This window comes from Oenanthe melanoleuca, chromosome Z (assembly GCF_029582105.1).
Source record: "Oenanthe melanoleuca isolate GR-GAL-2019-014 chromosome Z, OMel1.0, whole genome shotgun sequence".
In the NCBI taxonomy this organism is placed as follows: domain Eukaryota; kingdom Metazoa; phylum Chordata; class Aves; order Passeriformes; family Muscicapidae; genus Oenanthe; species Oenanthe melanoleuca.
Genome location: NC_079362.1, coordinates 64,766,313 through 64,789,005, shown reverse-complemented (window position 1 = coordinate 64,789,005; position 22,693 = coordinate 64,766,313). Strand labels below are relative to the sequence as shown.

At 34.5% G+C, this 22,693-nt stretch overlaps 1 protein-coding gene across 7 annotated transcripts in view; it reads left to right on the top strand.

Annotated features, from left to right (window-relative positions):
* NIPBL (NIPBL cohesin loading factor) overlaps positions 1–21,122 on the top strand; it is a 146,917-nt gene extending 125,795 nt beyond the window's left edge. For 6 of the 7 annotated variants that reach the window (XM_056513199.1, XM_056513204.1, XM_056513201.1 and 3 more), the window contains 18 exons: positions 1,544–1,678; positions 3,014–3,112; positions 4,654–4,707; positions 5,850–5,958; positions 6,515–6,651; positions 8,228–8,368; positions 8,672–8,765; positions 8,876–9,030; positions 9,309–9,399; positions 12,502–12,675; positions 13,192–13,382; positions 14,140–14,247; positions 15,508–15,708; positions 16,104–16,250; positions 17,764–18,059; positions 18,367–18,541; positions 19,060–19,245; positions 19,811–21,122. In XM_056513199.1, the coding sequence (XP_056369174.1) occupies positions 1,544–1,678; positions 3,014–3,112; positions 4,654–4,707; positions 5,850–5,958; positions 6,515–6,651; positions 8,228–8,368; positions 8,672–8,765; positions 8,876–9,030; positions 9,309–9,399; positions 12,502–12,675; positions 13,192–13,382; positions 14,140–14,247; positions 15,508–15,708; positions 16,104–16,250; positions 17,764–18,059; positions 18,367–18,541; positions 19,060–19,245; positions 19,811–20,176 (2,859 nt within the window). In that variant the 3' untranslated portion in view covers positions 20,177–21,122. Of the gene's footprint in view, positions 1–1,543; positions 1,679–3,013; positions 3,113–4,653; positions 4,708–5,849; positions 5,959–6,514; positions 6,652–8,227; positions 8,369–8,671; positions 8,766–8,875; positions 9,031–9,308; positions 9,400–12,501; positions 12,676–13,191; positions 13,383–14,139; positions 14,248–15,507; positions 15,709–16,103; positions 16,251–17,763; positions 18,060–18,366; positions 18,542–19,059; positions 19,287–19,810 lie in introns of all 7 variants that reach the window. The other variant, XM_056513200.1, reaches the window with a different exon arrangement.
* Positions 21,123–22,693: the final 1,571 nt, after the last annotated feature.

Here is a 22,693-nt window from a genome sequence, read left to right as displayed (position 1 = left end):
AAAAATTTGCTATTGACTGAGCCTGTTTAATAAATTGGAATTGTTTGAATGGTGAGCCATCATGCTTTTATGGATAACCTTGTAAAATGCACCACTTGCTTTTAGGGAGGCTTTATTAAGTTGCAGGGTAAAATTCTACAGAAAGTTGTACTGCATCAAGACCATTAATAGTGCTCAAATTAGCTGTGTCATGGTTTAAGCCCAAATAGAAGTTTAGCACACACCATGCAGCTGCTCACTCAACCCACACACCTCTTACCCCCACCCTATTAAAAGGAGCAGGAGAATTGTGGTAAAATTTATATGTTGAGATAAGAATATTTAATAATTGAAAATAAAGTAAAATCAATAAAAATTATAAATAATGATAATAAAAACAAACCATTTATGCACAATGCAATTGCTCACCATCTGTTGACAGATGCCAGAGCCCTATTCCCAAACTTAGATTGGCTGTGCTTTCTGATAACTCCGCCCTGTTTATATACCAGGCATGACATTCAGTGGTGTGGAGTATCCCTTTGGCCAGTTCAGGTCACCTGTCCTGGCATTCTCCCTCCCAGTTTCTTTTGCCTACCTCCTCATTGGCAGAACATGAAACAAGGAGAGAAAAAAAGAGTTATTGACTTAGGATAAACACAACTTAACCAAAACCAAAACATTGGTGTGTTATCAAAACCATTCTCATTCTGCATCCAAAATACAGCGCTGTAACAGCTACTAGAAGAAATTAACTCTACCCTAGCTTTAACCAGGCCAAGATGAAATAAGGAATTTGCTGCATATTTGAAGTCTGAAATACAGGTTATTGAGGGCAGCTTTTCTATATTATTTTTACTGTTTTGAAAGGTTTATTTGGTTTTTTTACAAAAAGGTGTTTTCTCTGTCCAGGTGTTCAATGTTAATTTAACTGTTGGATAACATTAATTAATGGTATCCATGTCAGGATTTTAGTCAAGTACTGCACATTTGCTGTAGTTACATGGTAAAACGAGTTTGTGAAGGCTTTTGGAGATAAGTAGGTGCTTACGATACTATAAAAAGCAGTTAAACATGACATTCAAAATCGACAGATTTTGAGTAAGGTGATATGAAGCTCGTCATCTATCTCCTTAGGCTTAGCCTAGTAAAATGGAAACAACTGCCTGCATGCATCTTATTCATAAGCTTAATCTGAAGGCTTAAAGTGTTACTGTCCAAATCTATAGGGAATCTTGTGTGTTCCAAAAAAGTAGCTAAAGCATCACCACATCTGGCTTGTAAGTTCTTGAGTTAAGAAGTGGATTATCCATTTGCAACATCATGAGCTCTTAGATGGGAGGGTTTAGATGGAGAAAATGTTTCAGCATTCTGGGGACTCAGCCAGAACCTTTAGAACAAGTTATGCTGAACTTTTGTATAAATGCATTCCAGAAGATTTTAGCTGCCTTTGCTAAATAAATTTTGCAAGTCAAATTGGGTGGTCATCAAATATTAATTCATAAAGAATGTAAATTAATGTTTCTGATCTGTTTTCAAGAGTGCCATTCTTTCCTTTTCACAGGATACTGGTATCAGTGTCAGAAAAAGAGTAATAAAAATACTTAGAGATATCTGCATTGAACAACCAACCTTTCCCAAAATTACAGAAATGTGTGTGAAAATGATTCGGAGAGTCAATGATGAAGAAGGCATTAAGGTAGAGTGAAACATATCCTTCATAATTTTAATTATTGTTACTTCAGTGTTTCCCTATTTTGACAAAATAAAAAAGGTTTTAATTTCTACTATATCGTATTTATGACTTATGAATTTTAAAGGGCTGTTATTTTAGATTTCTGTTATTCTCTCTGACTTCCTTCCCTTTCTTTTCTGTCCTCTGTTTTCTGTAACATCTTGCTGACAATCAAAATACTTTAAATATTTTCCAGAGACTTTTTTTTCTTCTTGCAAGTATTTTCTCTTGTACTTCTGTTTTCTAACAAGTAAAATTGGCATATAAAACTTTCATTTCTGAAAATCAACACATTTTAAGTAAAAATTAACTTTTGACATTAATATATGCCATATATAATTATTAAAGTTATTAAGTATTAATCTGTGCTAATTTCATATTAATTCTGATTGTTCAGTGAGGCAGTTACTGTCCCGGAAATGTTGCATAGGTATTCATACTCTACGCTTTGTGCAGTGTGTATTTGCAGAAGGGTACAAACCTAATATAATTTCACCTAATAAACCTGACAATGATTATTTTGTTTAATTTGACCAAAAAATTTTAAAATTGTTGAGTAATTAGGGACACCCCTGTAATAATTGTGTATCACATTTTCAATAAAATTTGAAAGCTTTAAAGCTGCAGCAGGTATTTTACCTCTTGAGGTATGTTAATGTAAAGTGACTTTCTGAGAAGACTCTAAATCAGCAACCAATGAACAGCTAGAGCCAAGGTGCTGCTGGAAAGGGAGGATCACCATGTTCTCTCCCCTCCTTACCCTTACCTTTCTAACAATAAGAAAAAATGAGGCATAAACTTCAATGTATTTTTAACAATTCCGTGGATGAGAAATAATTTTGGAATAATGTTTTTCCACTTGCATTCTATTCTATATTGTTCTCCATTCAAAAATATTGGAAGGCAGTGTAGAGACTTGGCTTCTCTCTCTTTCCCACCTTGTCACAGCTGTTTTGTAAACTAAAGGAGCCTACAAATGCTGTTGCAGTTCTGCTGTAGGATTGTTTGTTCAGCTGTCAGCTGTGAATACCAATTAATGCTGGAAGGTGGTAACTTTATTTTCTGTAGCATTGGTTCCCATTGTTTCATTCTGCTGAACTTTGACATGAGGTCAGTGTAAGTCCTGTAATAATAGATCTGGATCTGTCTCAGATAACATTTCCTACTACAGTTTCATTGCATGATTCCTTTTGAAAAGGCACAGATTATCAGTACATCTATTATATAAATGTATTAAAAATAATACTTATGTGACAATGCACTTTTATTTATTTCTGCTAATATTTTGTTTTCCTTCAGAAATTAGTAAATGAGACATTCCAGAAGCTCTGGTTTACTCCAACTCCGCACCATGACAAAGAAGCAATGACAAGGAAAATACTAAACATCACTGATGTGGTATGTTAAACAAATTTGAGTTGTGTGCAAAATTCAATTTTGTTTTTACTATCTTAGAAACATTATCTGTGTTTTTTGAACACAATAATATGTTGGATAGTTTCCCTTTTTATATTTCCTGGCATGAAATGTACGGAAGAAATATTCATGTGATTGAGCAGGCTGTAGAAAATTTTAAATGCTCACTAATCTGCTGGAAATAATAACTGTGACCACACTGTACTGAGATCCTATCAAGTACTTTTTAAGTTAAAACACAACCAGTTTCTGTTGTATGTAACATTCTATCAGAATTGCTACAAGCAGCATATAGTTAAGCCTACCTAAGAACTTGCCTCTTAAAAGAAAATTTTCTTCAAACAATTGATAATTTTTATTTGGCAAGGTTAATAAGCTATATTAATAAATATAGGGTCGTGTTTTTACTTAAAGTAAACTAGTGTTTGCATAATTGTACCTCACTTTTTAGGAGCAACAAATTAAATAGCAAATCTCCATAAAACAAAATCTTTTCCAGATAAAAGTGCTGTAATTTGTAGTGAGAATACATTGTATAAACCCACTGTGCTAAAAGATGTTTTAATATCACTTATTCAAAGGGCTAAATCTCAAATTAAAAAACTCACTTCATTACTTACGATTAAAGGTTACAATGAGGTTTAAACGTAATTTTGCTTGACAGTATTTTAAAAAAATGTAGCCTAGTTTGCAATTTCCTGTCTGAAAAGTCAGTCAATTTGACTTCTCTTTAATTCTCAGTTCTCCTGCCTGTTCTAATTTGAACCACCTGTGTGCTGCTCCTGACATATGATACTAGTGAAGGCTTGGTTTTTTCATATAAAAACACAAATAGATAGATCGATATAGATAGGTATATATAGGTATATAGATATATATATATACCTAAACAAGTGTGTGTGTGTGTGTGTGTGTACTTTTCTCAGTGACAAGACCCTAGGAAATGGCCTGAAGTTGTGTCAGGAGAGGTGTAGGGTGGGTATCAGCGAAAGGTTTTTCCCCAGAGGGTGTTTGGGCACTGGAACAGGCTCCCCAGGGCAGTATTCACAGCATCAGCCTGACAGAGCTCAAGAAGCATTTGGACAATTCTCTCAGGCACGTGGTGTGTGACTTATCGAGTTTGCTGTGCAGGGCCAGGAGTTGAATTTGATGATCCCTATTCCAACTTGGGACATCCTGTGGTTCTATGATACACATGCATGTCCATTTTCAAAGTGTCAGGATTGTATTTATACATAAATTTATGCAAAATTTTCTACAAAATAGGAGCTTGTCTTGCACTAGAGACAGCAATCTCCAGTAAATCATGTAGGCTTTGTGTTTTATGAAATACAAATTCTAGAGTCACTTAAATTGTGGGAGCTATTTTTCAAAGGCAGAAGAGAGTTTCTGGTCTCCATTGTTTTTAAATCATGTAGAAATGTATGCATATTTGCTGGTATTTTGAGATGATATCTGTATTGAAATAATTTGTCCTCAGATGCCTTGTTTATTGACTGATTTCTTCTCAAAAATACTTACAGGTTGCAGCTTGTAGAGATACAGGGTATGATTGGTTTGAACAGCTTCTTCAAAATGTAAGTAATGAATTTTGAATATATAGTACAATCATTGTCAGAATTTTAGTATTCCTTTTTCTTCTAAAACACATAGAAGGGAAACTCCAAAAGCAGTCCTACAACAGAGAAATTCCATTCCTGCTCTTTAAGAACTGACTGTTTTTAGTATCTTCCTTGGTGCAGTTTTCTTTGGCATTATTTTCAGCCTTTGCAAATGGTCTCTTAAAAATACTTCACTTCTTGGTTTTGGGAGGAGTTTGATTTGTTTGTTTGATTTCATTAGTTCTTCAATAATGTCTGACATTAACACGAAGTCCACAGCTAAGGTAGTTAATTCTGAAATAAGGTATCTAATGATGTCAATTTTTTTTAAACAATAGATAAGTGTATTTTCATATCCAGTGTATTTTCTACACAATTTATGAAAGCGGCGAATCTTCAGAGTATAAGTTACTTCTGCGTTATGTTCTACTTATATCTAATACCAATATTTCTAAGAATTGAGCTTGGTTTGTTTGTATCTCTTAACTTGTGTTATCATTCTCTACATCTTGCATGCACTGGTTAATTTTCAAGCAAGAAAATCCTTTGATTCTGCTCTTGCCTGGAGTTCATAAAGATAGTTTATTAAGTAAATCAGAGCCTCTTAATTAAGAGCCTCTTCACTGAAGAAAAGTCTATAATATGGTCTCAGTCCTCCTTAGATATTAGAAGAATCTTCATGGACACAATTTTAGTACCCAAACTCATACGTAAAAAGTTTAAATAAAGTGTTGATATACAGCTGTATTAGATCCTCATTTGGCATTTTGGGTTAGTGTCAAAAACACTTGTTTTTAATTTGCACTTTATTTCTCTAAGCATTTTAAAAATCTTCCAACTCCTGCTAGTTTCTGCATTATTTCATTAAGCATAAAGCAGCTTTCATCCCAGTGCAAAAAAAAAGAATTACTATGGATTTTTATTGCAGTTATTTTTTCATTACTTATGTTGCTTTTTTTACTTCCCATATTTTTTTTCTTCACCATGTAAGTTTTAGAGAAATACTTTTATAGTCTAAAATCCTTGTGTATCTGTAATAATTGTTATAAAACCAGCATGTATCCTATGCAAATGAATGCAGCTTCCCATTAAACCATTTCCTGTGTTATCTGCTACAGCTGTTGAAGTCAGAAGAGGATGCTTCATATAAACCTGTGAAGAAAGCCTGTACTCAACTTGTTGACAATTTGGTTGAGCACATTCTTAAGTATGAAGAATCTTTATCAGGTAATATTACTTAAAACTCAGCTAAAATCCTTTGAATTTTTTATGATACAGTTGTTGAAATCACTTCATTGCAAAAAGTTACTGTTCTGGAATTCCTGTAAAAAGCTGTTTGTAATAAATCATTGTTTTTAAGTGATGGAATATTAAGCACTGTGTAGTCATAAAACCTTCCTAATCTTCACTAGCTAACCACAACAGTAGAACTATTTTTAAAATGACTTGTTCAAACTTTCAGATCACTAAAACCAAAACTAACATGGCAAATCTTATTTGCATTGGTATATTCTGCATCTGTAATACGAATCATTGGCTGGGCTAGTCTAACATTTACAGTAAGGAATTCAAAAATAGTGAGCTCTTTGATGCATCTTTGCTTCTTTTTTCAAGTCTTTTGTGGTCACATATAAATATTAACACTTTATGTTCCCATTTCTAATAAGAACACTCTGTTTTGATCTTTAAAGACATGCATTGAAAGAGATACTCAAACAGTGTTTTCATTGCTTAAACAGTACTTGATCTTACTATCCTTTTTGTATTTTCTAATCTTTTGCAGATTCTGACAACAAAGGTGTGAATTCTGGTCGCTTGGTTGCTTGCATAACCACTTTGTTCTTATTCAGCAAAATAAGGCCCCAGCTAATGGTCAAACATGCCATGACCATGCAGCCATATCTGACCACTAAATGTAGTGTAAGTAGAGAAAATCAGTCTTTTTCCTAGATAATGGAGCATGAAAATGAACATCTGTCTTGTATACTTGATGAAATTTAAGGTAGGAAAAGAGAATTTTAAATTGTGGAGTTTTATATGAGCATCATAGCTTTGAGGGTTACAAGATACTTTTGAAGATCCCTGTAGCTTTCAAGATGTTCTTCCTCACGTTCTACCTCCATATTTTGCAGCCAAATGAAAATGAAACCTGTGCTGCCTCTTTTCTAGTTTTTCTCTCTTCAAGAAATAGTTTCTTAGAATTCTTTTAGTCAAATCTTAAAAGTATTAATGTTTAACATATGAATCTTAAGACTAGGGATAAAGTTTTGAAGATAGAGTGATTTAATATATAGCAAATATATGAGAAGAAAAAAGTCTTATTTCATCCTCATCTAGACTTCATTTCTCACTTCTCTAGCTCTAGTGCTCTTGTATTCCTCTGTGAGACATTGTAGAGAGCTCTAAAACTGAAACCCTTCCCGAGTCAGGTCTTTGAATCCTTGCAGCAGTTTCAGTCATTTTGATATAGAACCATGGTTGGTTGAGGAGCAGGCAGGATTAAGCACCCATTCCTCAAGGATGATGAGCATGAGTGGGTGGCAGCAGTCCCTTTCAATAGGTGAACTGCCCAGGGCAGGCTGAAGGGGTAATTGTTAACAGTTTAGACTGTAGATACAGCCTGGCACTTTCCAGGCGTTTTCCACATTCTCTAGGCACATTTGCAACAGGCTCTTAGACCTGCTTCTGAACAAACAATATAGGAAAGACTATCTAAATATTTACTTGCTGCTCATTTAGTAGGTTGCAAATGGTTTGTTTTGTATTTACACACAGTTGAGATGAATCATAGAATTACCACTGACGCCTTGAACATGTCAAATAGCTTGATACTAGTATTCAGGATTTATAATATCCTGATTAACAAGCTGGATTTGTCAGTAGTCCATTTCTAGCAGTATGTCTGTTTAACAGATGTTTTCCATAGATTCACACTTAAAATGTACATACAATCGTGATAATGCAAACCAGTAGTAGTTTTAAGTGTAATTTCTACGCTTGTATACATTATTACCTTTTGTTTGAGGTGCATTAAGTCATAGCACAACTTCATTTTGCTGCTGATACCTGGTTTTCAGGTGTGTCTTCTCTAGTGTACATATCTCAGGAAGAGTTCTAGATTTCTTGCAATACTCCAGAAAATTATCAGACCCAAAGGTTTTCAGGACACAGCATTGCTAAGAGGTGTAATTCTCCTTCATCCAGATTTTTTTCCCCCAGAATGCCTGCAGTAAACAGAACTAGATTTCATACATTTCATGTAATTTAATAAAAGATGCAAAATATATAAATATTATTTTATATTTTTATAAATTATAATAATATATTATTTTATAATTTTAATTATTATTTTATAATTGGGTTTTTTAAATTTTATTATTTAGATGTTTACCAAATATCTTAAATAAGCTGGAGTTTTGAACTGTCAGTGCATATTAATAGTACTTATATTATCCATGGCCAGAAGTGTTAAACACGATAAATGTTGTTGTTTCAGACCCAGAATGATTTCATGGTGATCTGCAATGTAGCAAAAATCTTAGAGCTTGTAGTACCGCTAATGGAGCACCCAAGTGAGACCTTTCTTGCCACTATTGAGGAAGACCTCATGAAACTCATCATCAAATATGGCATGACAGTAAGTTTTTAATTGCTACTATTCTATTAATTCCATTTCACATGGCTTTGGTTTAAAGACAGTCTTGTCTTCATTATAAAGTTAACTTTTGAGTAATAAAAAAATCAGTGTACTTGGTTTACCAGGGTTTTCATGTCGTTCTATATTTTAATGAATTTGAGTAGGTTTGCAGAGCAATCTAAGAAGAGGCATTACATTATATCTGTTAGATTGTTAATTTTAGTTCAGAATAGCTTTTTTCTTTATAAGAACCTCAGTTTAAACTTGTAAGTAGGTAATTTATTTGTTCTTTCTTGCTCCTAGGTTGTTCAGCACTGTGTGAGCTGTCTTGGGGCTGTTGTGAACAAGGTCACCCAGAACTATAAATTTGTGTGGGCCTGTTTTAACAGATACTATGGTAAGCAAAATCGTAACAAGAAATTGTCACTTTTCAATTTTGAGTACAAGTCTTATCTGAGGGATACGCCTCAACTAAACTCTGTGATAAAAACTTTTGTTTTACTGCAGGTGCACTTTCTAAATTAAAAAATCAACACCAAGAAGACCCCAACAGTACAATACTCACTGCCAATAAGCCAGCACTCCTTAGATCACTTTTCACTGTTGGAGCACTGTGTCGGCATTTTGATTTTGATCATGAAGATTTTAAGGGCAACAGTAAGGTAAAATAACTTTCGTTTATTCTCCATGTCTTAGATATAATAAATGCTCCACTTTAGTTTGAAAACACATTATTCCAAGTCCCCCAAAGATATATATTTTTCCATAATGCATATGGTATAGCTTTTTGGTTTTTAAATACCTGGTTTTGCAAGGACTATGCAGTGAAGTTGTATATTTCTTTTCCTTTTATATATATATATATATATGCTTTCTATAAGAGATTAAAAACATCTGTTTCATCTTCAAATAACTATTATTTTTGTTTTCATTTACCCAGGTTAACATTAAGGATAAAGTACTTGAACTGCTGATGTATTTTACAAAGCATTCAGATGAAGAAGTACAGACAAAAGCCATTATTGGTCTTGGTAAGAAATACTAATACTTTTTTATTATTCTGCTCTAGTACAGATCCATGTAGATCAGTCGAAATTCACATATTTGTGTAGTCACAGAACTGTTTGCTTAAAATCAAAATTTACTGCCTATTTTGTTTGAGAACTGGTCATAGCAAAGCTGTCAAAGGGTTGCTAGTTGCGTAAGTCTGCAGCAGCCTGGGTGCTTTTGACAGTGCATGCCTATTGATGTGTGATCAAGCTGGAGAGGGCAGCAAATTTCCAAAGTCATGAAGATGCTATTTTTTTACTCCACATGCAAGTATGTTGCAGCTCCAAACCTTGTTTTTGAGTCCACAAGGTAAAAAAGGATGGAAAACCTTGAACATTTTAGGGGTGGAAGCAGCCATTCTGCAGGAGTCAGGGGAACTGCTGTTTATAGTAGCTAGATGGCCTTTGTGAGATTAGTATGGCATCAGTGACTTACAGTAGAAAATGAACTGCCACTTACTTGGGGACAAAACTGTACATCTGAGAAAATCTTGTTTGGGCAGATCGGTCTTGATGTCTGGAAGAGTTCAACTCATGGTTATTGCTTGGTCTGAAATAAATTGTCTCCAAGGCATGAGAGCTTCCATTGCATGATTTAACTGTGGACAAGAATTTGCCTCTTCATTTTGCTGTGTAGGTGACTTTTCAGATACCCTACTCTAATACAGGCTATGGAGGGCTATGAGGATAAGGATAAAGACTGAATCTTCATTTCATATTCTATGAGAAACCATTTCAAGACAGTTGAGCAGGATTAATGGCATTGGAGTTGCCCCAGTTGCAGGAGAAAGGCTATGGTTTTCTGGATTACTTTCAGTTTTTCTAGGCATTATGTCAATGTACATGACGTTTACCTATAGTCTAGTCCAGTTTAATTGCACTCTACAGAATATCATAGTTGGGGTAGGGTCTGTATTCCTAACCACAAATATGATCACTCTGCTCATGGATATGGAGTATATCATGTATCATATATATTTGCCAAAAATGTTTCTAAATTACAGACTGAACTGTGATCTCTTGTGTCAGTAGTCATTCTTCAGATTTTTTTTTCTGCCTTTAAGCATATCAATCTTTAATTAAACCTCATTGTTTATAGTGATACATTGATTTCATCTAGGTACTGATTCTGAAGATAGTTGTTGGATGTGTGGAGATGTGGTAGACAGAAATTTGAACTCAGGCTGGTCACTAAGCAAAGTTGTCTAACTCATTCAGTGTTTGTGAGCAGTAGCACAGTGAAAAGGACTAGCAAGCTAACTCAACATTTATATATGACAAAAAGGGTCACGTGAAGAAGAAGAAGATACTTTCATATCAGCCTGTCACTTTAGTAGGGACACTCAACACTTTAAGACTTTGCCTCAGTATGTGCCACTGCTGTTGGGGGATTAAGCTTAATCCTAAGGTTAATGATAACGGTTGTCCTTCTCTTCCAGATGTTTACTTGCAAAACAAATTGAGGATATAAACTTGTTAGTAAATTTAGCTAAAACTTTAAGTACTTGACAGTTAACCAAGTTCAGTGGTTGCTCTAAAGATTCTGAACTGAGTGAAAACAAAGGTGTGAAGAGAAATGGTATGACACCATCTCTGAGAGGTGAATTCAGTCCTTAAAAAAACATACAGCAGGTGCCTTTCTTCATCTCCTATGACAGCCTCTTATGCCAAATAAGATTTATTTCCCAGTTAAGTGGGGATGGAAAAGTAAGAATTTGCCTGAGAACAATGGTGATTTAGATTTCTTAAAGTGAATGAGGAAAAAGTTTTATGAGTTGTTACAGATACGTCCATGTGCTTTTCATTTTTAAGATTAGGCAGAAGAAATTGGATTTTGCACAGAGACAGTCAAGTTACAAACATGAGTATACACTTGTATAGACTGCACAATCTTGTAATACCACATACTCAGAAGACCACCAGAATTTCTTTTTCTTCTGTTTTCCCTGTCTCTCACCTGCTTCTCTGTTTCTTGTTTTGAGACTGAAATGAGATCTGAAACACACCAAGGGCTTGCCTTAGACTTAGCCTTTACCTACACTGTCTTCTTGTGTATATGGAGCCTATTTTAAAAACTTGACTCAATCTTCCCTCTATTACAGCAATTTTTATGTATTGTTCTTGCATAATTTCATTTTTCCATCCAGTTTTATTTTATGTTCCTATTTTTTCTGTATGCCAATTTAAAATCAGAATTTTTTGTGGTCATAGAAAATGCACTTAATGTCTGCTTTTCCTAGCCAGCCTTAAAAACAATGAAGTAGTTAAAGTAAATTAAATTAGGATGTAATGTTCCCATTACTGTTTTTTTAAGATACTCCATAAGAGTTTTTCTGCAACTCTTCTAAATCTACATACATTATCTAAAGTAGTATACACTGTCAGTAATTTAGAAAAGTTTTGTTAAATACGAACTTAAGAGCACCAAGTTTGTTGACAAGGGTAAGATTACAGATAAGAACTGTTCTGTAGTTTGTGTCTTTCAAAACACATAGTCTTGGGAACATTTCAGATGATCTTCAAGAGAAGACTGCAATAGGTATATGAATAATGACAGCAAGAGGTATAAATTTTACTGTGTTCCGTGGTGCCTATTTTTTCTATTATTGTGTTAAATACTTATGGTATTTATCAATTTTCCTGCATTTTCTCTGCATCCATCACATTTTGCAGTTGCAGCAAAATGTTTGTCTCTAGATGTATTAGAATGTTTGTATTAGAAAAATAACAGATAATTTTTGGTCATGTTCCTTTCTTGTTATGATATCTCCTAGTCATTGAGATGCAGGCCACTACACTGGACCTGGTTCCAGACCTGTATAATTTTCTGTTCAGCTGCCCTGGGTCAACACTGCATTTTATCCATCAAACAGAGTCATGGTTAATACAACTGTCATGGCTATCAGAACTCCTTATAAGCAATGGATGGTATCCATATGGAAGCATGATACTGTTTGGACTAGAAGAAGCTATGCTGCTAGGAGGAGATAAATTTCCTACCTTTCCTCTGAAGAACTTAAAAACCAGAAATACAGCTTCTAGATTCTAATAATGACAACTGTTTCCTCTTTTCTCCACTTTTAGGATTTGCATTTATTCAACACCCAAGTTTAATGTTCGAACAAGAAGTGAAGGCTCTGTACAACAGCATTCTTTCAGATAAGAACTGTTCAGTAAACTTAAAAATCCAGGTATTAAAAAACCTCCAGACCTACTTGCAGGAGGAGGATACACGTATGCAGCAGGCAGACAGAGACTGTAAGTGCTGAGTTCTTTTGTGCTCATGAGCCTTGCAAAACTGGACTTTGTTGCATACAGTTACTATAAATCTGTGCTAAGTCACTAAAAATTGTAAACAGATCAGTAGTATTGTACCCAAAGTATTTCAGAATTATTTTAAAAGAGGTAAATGCACAGATGTATTATTTACTTCCAAGATGTATAAATACTGGAAGCAGTCCAGAATTTATAATTGTTGTAGTCATATTTTTTATCAAAAAACCCACTAATTTTAATTTGCAGATAAAAAACCGTAAGTGCAATATTTTTTAATATACTTTATTTAGGAATTAAGACTTGAATTAAAATTTTGTCTCTCTGTTTTTTAAATATTTATACATTAGATTGTTCTGTGTTTCATGAGATCATAAACCCATTCTAAGACAGCTGAAATGTGTATTTATTGTGAAACTTAGAGACTGACATGTAGCAAGTGATGGCAAAATAAGTGGTTATACTATGATGAATATGCTATTGCTTTTCTCCTTTTTACAGGGAAAAAGGTAGCAAAACAGGAAGACCTGAAAGAAATGGGTGATATTTCCTCAGGGATGAGTAGTTCCATCATGCAGCTATATCTCAAACAGGTCCTTGAGGCTTTCTTTCATAACCAATCCAATGTACGCCACTTTGCCCTAAATGTCATTGCACTGACATTAAACCAAGGTCTCATCCATCCTGTTCAGGTATGATAGGCTTTTGTGGTGGGACTTCCTTTTATTCATGTTTTTAGAGGCTTTCACACTTGCCATGTAAATTTCCAAGTCTTCTACTTAAGTTGCAGTAGTTTCTTACTGTAACAAGAGCCCTTTACATTTCTTAAAATCTGCTTTATGTTATTAGCCCACAAGATTCCAAATGCTTCATTGTCTGTTTTTGGATTAAGATGTAAAAGCCCAAGCAGTACCTAAAGAGCATGTAGATATATATATTGGAGCATATTTCTGTTACAACTTGAGGTATATGCCAAAATGTTTTCTTTATTTAGTTATCTTGTCTCAGCTTGCTTCCACCTTAATCCCTAATCCTCCAAACATGATGGAATTCCGCAGTCAGTGTCAGAACTTCAGTCATCATCTCCATCATTCTTTGCTTACATACTGTTTTATAATTAATTTAATTTTGCGGCTGCAACCATTGCATATATTCAGTCATAAGTGGTTTTTTGGGGGTTTTTTAGATGCAGTTTTCTGTATTTTAAATTGACTTTAGAGTTTGAGAAAAAGGGAAACACTACCTGAAACCTCACAACTTTGTTAGAATGCTGGTGTTTCGTAATATTTTGTTCTATTTACTTGAGGTAATAATGAATATGAACATGAATAAAAGGGTAGTAAGTTGCACAGACCTTCCTATTCTAATTTCTGTAGTAGAAACAAAGAACAAAGACTGACAAAGAGGAGATACAATGCCTCTGAATAACCATTTCATTTGTTTTTCAAGTGTGTGCCATACTTAATTGCTATGGGCACAGATCCAGAGCCCTCTATGCGAAATAAAGCTGATCAACAGTTGGTGGAAATAGACAAAAAATATGCTGGATTCATTCACGTAAGTAATTGCAATTTAATATTTTACAAAAGACTATTATGTTCTTTAGTGGTTTAACACTTGAATATGCTTCAGCTTCAGAAAAAGAGTATAAAGTAAAAGAATAAACAATAACTGTAAGCAGTTGTAAAGATTACTCTGAGAAACAGAAAGGATATTATATTTTGAAGTGTCTCTTCTAGTCCAAAATTTCCTTTAATTTATGAGTCACAGTAATATTTTCCACACCAAATAGTACTTTAGTGCCTTTATTTGATAAAAGATAATGAGAAGTGTTTCATAATGTTTAGCAGTGATTTTCCTGTATCAGTGGACTAGAAAAGGAAACACCATGTATCCGTCAATAGCAGTCCTTACAGTATATATATTAGAGTGTGTGAGGCACCAAGGCTTTGTAAATTGTAATCTAAGCAGAAGAAGCTTTTTACATATGATGAATCTTGCTGAAAGGAGAAACTAAGGGCTGTGTGAAGGTGTGGAGTTGTAGCATTGTACCAGTTCTGTTTAAGATCTGAAATTAAGCTGCAGCATTCTCAGTATTTTGGAAGATCCCAGTCTAGGTTCAGTGTGTGTGCTGTGTTGTAGGACTTCTCAAATGTCCTTCCTTATATTCCAGTGCATTTGAAGCATTTCAGTGTTAATGGCATCCAAACAGATAACTCATCCATTAAGTGAAGGCTAGCAGTTGGAATTTGCTGTTTTAGGCAGCTGGGATTTAAGACAGTATATAGACAAATAGACAACTTTGCTGTGCAGCCTAACTAAAAGATTTGGTTTGTTCTGGAACTAGAGCAGGACCATTGAAGTGAGTAAAATCAACTGGAAAGTATTAGATATGTGAAAAAAAAAACAAAACAACACTAATTTTCTATGTGTTAGTCCTATTGTACTAATATGCATTCAGCTATTGGTTCCACTACAGGGGATACCAAGCATACACATGTGGTAAAATATTCTGTTTATGTATGAAAACATTTCAATGTTCCTGAAAATTGTTTAAATTGAAATACCTGGCTATAGTGGATAAACAGACTAGCTGCATGTTCCTAGCAGAATTTACAGTCGAAGCAATTCACAAAACATTCTCATCTCTGCCACAATTCTGTTTGACAGGTCAAATCTGTTTGCCACCTCAAAAGGTAGTGTTGCCTCAGTGCTTGTTTTAAATATAAGCTTCAGACGAGCATCCCTTTAAAAAGATTCAGTTGTACTGCTTTGGAAGCAATGTTTTGAATAAAAATAAATATATTTCCGTTTCAGATGAAAGCAGTGGCTGGTATGAAGATGTCTTACCAAGTACAACAGGCAATTAATACCTGCCCAAAAGATCCTGTGAGAGGTTTTAGACATGATGAATCATCCAGTGCATTGTGTTCACACCTCTACTCCATGATTCGAGGGAACCGTCAACACAGACGAGCCTTTCTAATTTCTTTACTCAACCTCTTTGATGATACTGCAGTAAGCACCATATTTCATTCACTTAAAAAGAAGTTAAAATGCAGCATTACAAGCTTAAGTTATTTTATTATGGCTTTTTATGACATAATTATTGATAGCTTTATCCCCAATATACTTTTTTTACTTTCTAATGTAAGGTATTTATCTGTGGAATAGAATGCATGTTGCATCACTCTGTACCTTTTTATACTCAGTTTAGATTGATCAGAAATAATATATCTTTAAGTGTGACTAAATTTTGCATGTATAGGTGTTGTCTACAGTGGGTTTGGGGGCTATATAGAATAAAAATTGTTAGCATGTTTTTTCTCTAGGCTGTTAAGAACATTGCAGAAGTATATGAATCCAGGATATTTCTGCATGTATTTATGTCTAATTTTTTCTTTGACTTCCAGAAAACAGAGGTGAATATGCTTTTGTACATAGCAGACAATCTAGCCTGTTTTCCTTACCAAACACAGGAAGAGCCACTGTTTATAATGCATCATATAGACATTACACTATCAGTTTCTGGTAGCAACCTTCTACAGTCATTTAAAGAGGTATGTGCATTTATATTTTAGTAAATTTATGATGGTGGAAGCATAAGCTTCTCTATAATGTGGTCAATTTTTCAGTGAATGCAGTACCATTATTATTGTGTGAACCAGTTGCATTACTTGGCATGTAAACAATAATCCAAAAATAAGCAACACTGTTTGTTCTGACCTGTATCTGGTAGACACTAGTCAAAAATTCTACTTGCATTGCTGCTTATATTATTAAAAAAGAATGAGATAAAATATATATAATTTCACAATATGACTGACTAACAGTTAATAGTATGCATCTGAAAGCACATGAACCTAGAATCGTTATGGAATACTAGTTTGTCGTGGTTGTTCGTAAAATTTTAATAATAAAATTCAGTTAGCAGTTTATGTTATTGTCAAGTAGCTGATGGCAGTTGCATTTGTATTGCCTGAGAGATTTAAAATACACTGTTTGTTGCAGGAGAGGAATGGGCAATATTTCTTAAGGCAGCACATAAGAACCTGGATCATGATAGAGTACCTGTTGTTATGGCAACACACAAGCCTATAAGTGAGGGGCCTCTGCTTCTTAAAGACTTCAATGTCTTCTGAATGACTATTACAGTAGAAGGTGTAAATTGTCAGGAAGCAAACCAGTTTCTAGAATGTCCAGTTTGACTTATAAATACAAGTCAGAGTTGATGCCTGAAAGTTCACTGCCTGAAAAGTACTGTGCTTTAAACTCTCACCCAACCAAAGCTGTACATTCTTCAGGTTGCGAACCACTGTGTAGCACCCAGCACCCAAAAAGGATGAGAACCTGCTTAGGTCTGTGTCCTGAAAAATCATATATGCAGTAATAATGCATATGTGAAATTCTGTAGAACTACAAGTAATCATAGAACTAATCATAGAATCATAAAATGGCTAGTGTTGGAAGGACCTTAAAGATCACCTTGTTCCAACTTTCCATTAAGGGCAGGGACCTTCCACTAGACCAGATTTCTCAGAGCCCCACCCAGGAATAGTGCAGCTGATGATTATTAATCATTATTAATTAATTATGATCACTTTGGTCAGCAGTGTAATTAGTGTCACAGAATTTTAAGAGACAGGATTTAAAAGTATTTAAAACGAGCTTGGACACCAAAGTACTTGTGGAAATCTCCATGATACACAGAAATTATATTCAGGTGAAAGAAAAACAGAATTTTCTTCCTGATTTATTGTGTTTGGGCTTCTACTGTATTTTGCTGTTATAGCTAGTGAACTTCAGCAGTCTTTTAATCAGAACATACCAGGGGAGTGCTTGTAGCTTCAGTTATTTCTGTATGCACCTTGCAAGAAAATCTAGGTTTTTTAATAAATTTTTCAATATTTTTCTGCCATAAATAATTTTAAGACTGTCAAGTTATAAATTAATAACATGGCTCAGGGAATTCTAATTTAAGCTAGTGATGATTTTGGACAGATTGTTTTAGGAACATATATGATATTTACTTATGCTAATTTTGGAATATTTGATAACTTCTCTGTCTTGCAGTCTATGGTGAAAGACAAAAAAAAGGAAAGAAAGCCTTTATCAGATGAGGAGACCGACAGTGACAGTAACAGTGGAAGCGGGAGTGAAAGTGAGGAGGAAGCTTCTAAGCCTCGGAGGTTACGGAAACGAGTGGACTCTGACTCAGATTCTGATGAAGAAAATGATATAAATGCAGTGATGAAGTGTTTACCTGAAAATTCAGCTCCTTTAATTGAATTTGCTAATGTCTCCCAAGGCATATTATTACTTTTGATGCTGAAACAGCATCTAAAGAACCTCTGTGGATTCTCTGATAGGTAAGGCTATTTAGATAATAGGACACTTGTTTAAGCAGTGTGTTGTTTAGAAGTTTTTTTCATTTATTTGAGTTCATTGTAAGTATTTGTTTAAGCAATACATTTGTGTAACAGAGAAAAAAGAAATATTAAGTTGAACTTTGGCCCAAGAAAACCCAATTATTTAATTTCTTACCAGGCTATCTGTCGTACTTGGAATGATTCAAAGATAAATACTTATATTGGAGATTTTAAAAGCTTTTTGTTTTTTGTTCAAATTAGTCTGGACTTTCCTTAAAAGGTCTTCTCTTTTGTTTCCTTTAAACAGTAAAATTCAAAAATATTCTCCATCTGAATCTGCAAAAGTTTATGATAAAGCTATAAACAGGAAGACGGGAGTGCATTTCCATCCAAAACAAACTTTGGATTTTCTGCGGAGTGATATGGCTAATTCCAAGATCACGGAAGAGGTGAAGAGGAGTATAGTAAAACAGTACTTAGATGTAAGTTAAGTTGCTTTGCGGAAAGTCTGAAATCCTTTAACACAGTATGTGACATGTGGATCTTCCTTTTAGGATGTTTAGCAGGACTGCATTTCAAAGGTTTCTAATAAGTTTAAACTCAATTATAATTAATTTCAACTAAAGGATATTCATCTTTATGGAGTGTTTTCTGAGTTCTGCTATCCATCTTGTATATGTCTCCCATATTACTTGTTCACTTTATTCCTGACTCTTTCCATCATAGGAACAGAGACAGGATGTGGCTTATTAACTGTCCCTCACCCTGCACAGTTAGAGAAAACTTGCCATTTGGAAAACACAGGAAGAAAGCTTTTGTGTATCTACAAAAAAAAAATCAGAAAGTTAAGTTTGTAGAACACAACATAAGCTGTTCAAGTTGTCTGCTGTTAGTTTTACCCTCTTTATTTATGTTGCTACTTTTTTCTAACATAATGTAACATGATATAAATGTCCATGTTTAAAGGTACAAAATGAACTGATCTTTTTTGTTCTAATAGTTTAAGCTCCTTATGGAACATTTGGATCCTGATGAAGAGGAGGAAGATGGAGAGGTGTCAGCTAGCACAAATGCTCGGAACAAAGCAATTACCTCGCTGCTTGGAGGAGGCAGCCCTAAAAACAATGCAGCTGAGACAGAGGACGATGAAAGTGATGGGGAGGATAGAGGAGGAGGCACTTCAGGGGTGAGGCGGAGGAGGAGTCAACGTATTTCGCAGCGTATTACGTAAAATGATTTTTATGTGCTTATAAATGTCAGTTTATTATATTAAATGTACACCAAGTAATGTAATCCACATGAAAAAAAAGCATTTTGTAGATAGAGATTCTCTACTTAACCGTTTATACAACTTTTGTAGAAAGTTTAACAGAAAAGACAATAAAAAAAAAAAACAAACTAGAAAATGAGATTTATCCCGTATAAAAAGTTATTAATTTTCCTTTGGAATGTACTGTGTGTTATCCTTTTTATTGTTGCCAAGTTTTTATGTAGCTTTATGATTCATGTGTATATATAATTTTATATATCAATAAGAGATAAAGACACGGGTACAAATTAAGAGTATGTGGTTTTACAAGGATATGTTAACCCCTTGGCGCTGGCGGTCGCGGTGCGTCTCATTGCCGGCAATGGAATGTGTGCCGGGGAATCCCAACTCCCGGCGTCAAGGGATTAAAAGCAATAAAAGCAATAATTTCACTAAAGTTCTTTTGTGTAACACTTGGTCTTTTTTCCCCCCAATGTTTTAGTCATTGAGAAGGTCAAAACGAAATTCAGACTCTACGGAGTTGGCAGCACAGATGAATGAAAGTGTTGATGTCATGGATGTCATCGCTATTTGCTGTCCAAAGTACAAAGACCGACCACAAATTGCAAGAGTAGTACAGAAAACCAGCAATGGCTTCAGTGTTCAGTGGATGGCAGGCTCCTACAGTGGCTCCTGGACTGAGGCTAAGCGCCGTGATGGCCGCAAACTGGTGCCTTGGGTAGACACTATTAAAGAGTCAGACATTATTTACAAAAAAATTGCTCTAACGAGTGCTAATAAGCTGACTAATAAAGTTGTGCAGACTTTACGATCGCTGTATGCCGCCAAGGATGGAACTTCCAGCTAATGAATTTGTACACACAGCCAAATTTACAGGAATTGAAATACCAGAAAAACTTGAAATACCAACTTTCTGGCAAAAAAAAAAATCAGTTAAATGAAGAGTAAGAATGGAACCTGGGACGCGGGGAAAAAAGAAGGAAATGTTTGGTAAACATTTTTGTGGGAGCTTCCTTCGCTGTTGTGCAGCAGAAACTTCTCAGTTCATTTTTACTCCCACTGTATTATAGTTTAACAAAAAAATTGTTTATATCTTGAAAAAAAAGAAAAACCTTTCTGTTTAAAAAAATAAACAAGTGAATGTTGGAAATTAGTCTGTTAATGTTCTTAATAAAGTGTTCTTGGAGTTTAACCTAGCAGCGGATGGCTTTCTTTAGCTTAGCCCAGTTTCCAGGAAAGCATTGTTTTTCCAGGCTGTAAAGTGGCAGAATCTCCTGGATATATAATTTATTCTGTTGAAGAAAAAAAAAAAAAAAAAGAAAAAAAAGCATGCAGTATCTATGACCTATCTGCAGGAGGAGTTTTTGTAAATGTAGATTTTGATGTATTAGGTCACCCTGAAATAATACAAGAAAAGGGATCCCCAGCAAATCTGGTGGAACGAATACTGCAATAAATTTTTTTACTTCTCTTTGTTACTTGTCTGTTTCCATTTGAATTTCTTATTGTAAAGATCTGTTTAAATCCATTTATATTATTTTGCAGTCTTTTATGTAAAATTTACTATATCAGTGGTTTTCAAAACAAGACATAAAATATTGTTTATACAGTTTGTATAGGCTGACTTCTGAATAATTGGTATCTCTTTATTTTTTTCCCTAAAAGGGTGTAAACACAAGTTAACTCCAGGGTTTTATTGTATCCTGCAATATTTAGTATTAACTATATGATTTAGCACTGTGCCAAACACATTTTCAAGAGTACATTTTGATATAAAAAGAAACTATAGTTTATTCCTTGTATGCTTCAATTTCTTTCTAATGCTGTCCAAGTGGTAATTTATGGTAGTTCAGATCTGGGGAAAGCTGAATGACTCTTCTGCTTGGGCGAACTGGCCATATATGCATTTCTCTGGATCAATATAGAGAGGCTTGTGTCAAGAGGAGCTAGCTACCAGTGTCTGAGGAGTGGATGGGTATGAGTCTGGGCAATTACGCTACATTCCTTCACAAATGATTTTTTAAAAAAATTGTTTGTATATTAGACTAATTTTTTTACTAATTGAAAGATGTTCTCACCTTTTTTGTAAATTGAAAGAATGCTATTGAAGCATTTGCTTCAACTGCCTTTCCACAGCCATTCATAAGCAGTCTTCCTAGAAAGCAAGAAAAGCATCATATTTGCAAACAGGAAAAAATCTAAAAACAGCTAAACTTTTTAGGAGTCTATTAACCCTGCTGTCTTTTCAAAGGTATTTATCGAAAACAAGTGTTCCTCAACATAATTATTTTTCTATTATGTTTTGTTTCTTTTAAAAGTTTAATATATGATAGGGGACTTTCTTTATGAAACTAACTTGCAGAATTCTAATACATTATTCAATTTGTGAGGAATAGTAACAGTATTCCAAAATACTGATGTGTAAAAAAACCCCAGACAACACATTAAACAAATTATTAATAACTCCTCAGAATCCAGTTAGTAAATTGTTGGGGATGCCTTTTTGCTGTTTCACCAGTGGAATTTTTCTGAACAGGAATATTTTAGCACATCTTTGATAGTGTTGGTAGTATTCTCTTCACCATACAAAAACCCACCTCTTGGGCTAAGATTGGTGTTGTTAAAGGAGGGAGAAGTAGAAGAAGCAAGAGTCAGTCCTCTGCAGCCCTGGAAACAGGACATTTTTGTAGCAAACAATGAAAGACTATATTTCTCAGGGCCAAGTGCAGCATTTGTACTGGCAAACTCATGCTTGGAGACTAGAGGGATTATATAACATCAGATATGTCTGATAAGCAGAGCTGAAAATACTTCACCAAGAAACTCCCAAGTGATAAACCCAAGGATTTCGTACAGTTAGGGCTTAAAGTTAAGTTGACGGTTAGTAATTTCTGATGCAATTATATTAAAGCATCTTATTTTTAATAGGTAATACAAATATTTCCTTGTTCCTTTCATGTGGCTTTTCCAATAGCAAAGATGGGGGGTTATTTCAATTTGCTTGGTATTTATTGGAATAAAGTTATCAGAAAGAAGTTATAATTAAACAATATAAACCTGAAGTCTAAAGCTGTCTTAGTTGAGGGGATTTAGACCATTACTATATTGTATGATATGCCAGTGGCATACATGCTCCTTGGTGAGATGTGATGGCTGTTATATAATTCACAGTTATAAAGTTGATTATAGATTATTAAATAAATTGAATATGATTCTTACTAGTTAAGAGTTGACTTTTACCCTCCCAAAGTATACAGTGTAACACCTAGTCTGCTTTTGCAAAAACAGTTACCTGCTGTGAGAGAAGGCAGCAGTGCCCCGTTTTGAGGAGCAAACTCGTGTTTGCTGAGCGTGACCCGGGCTG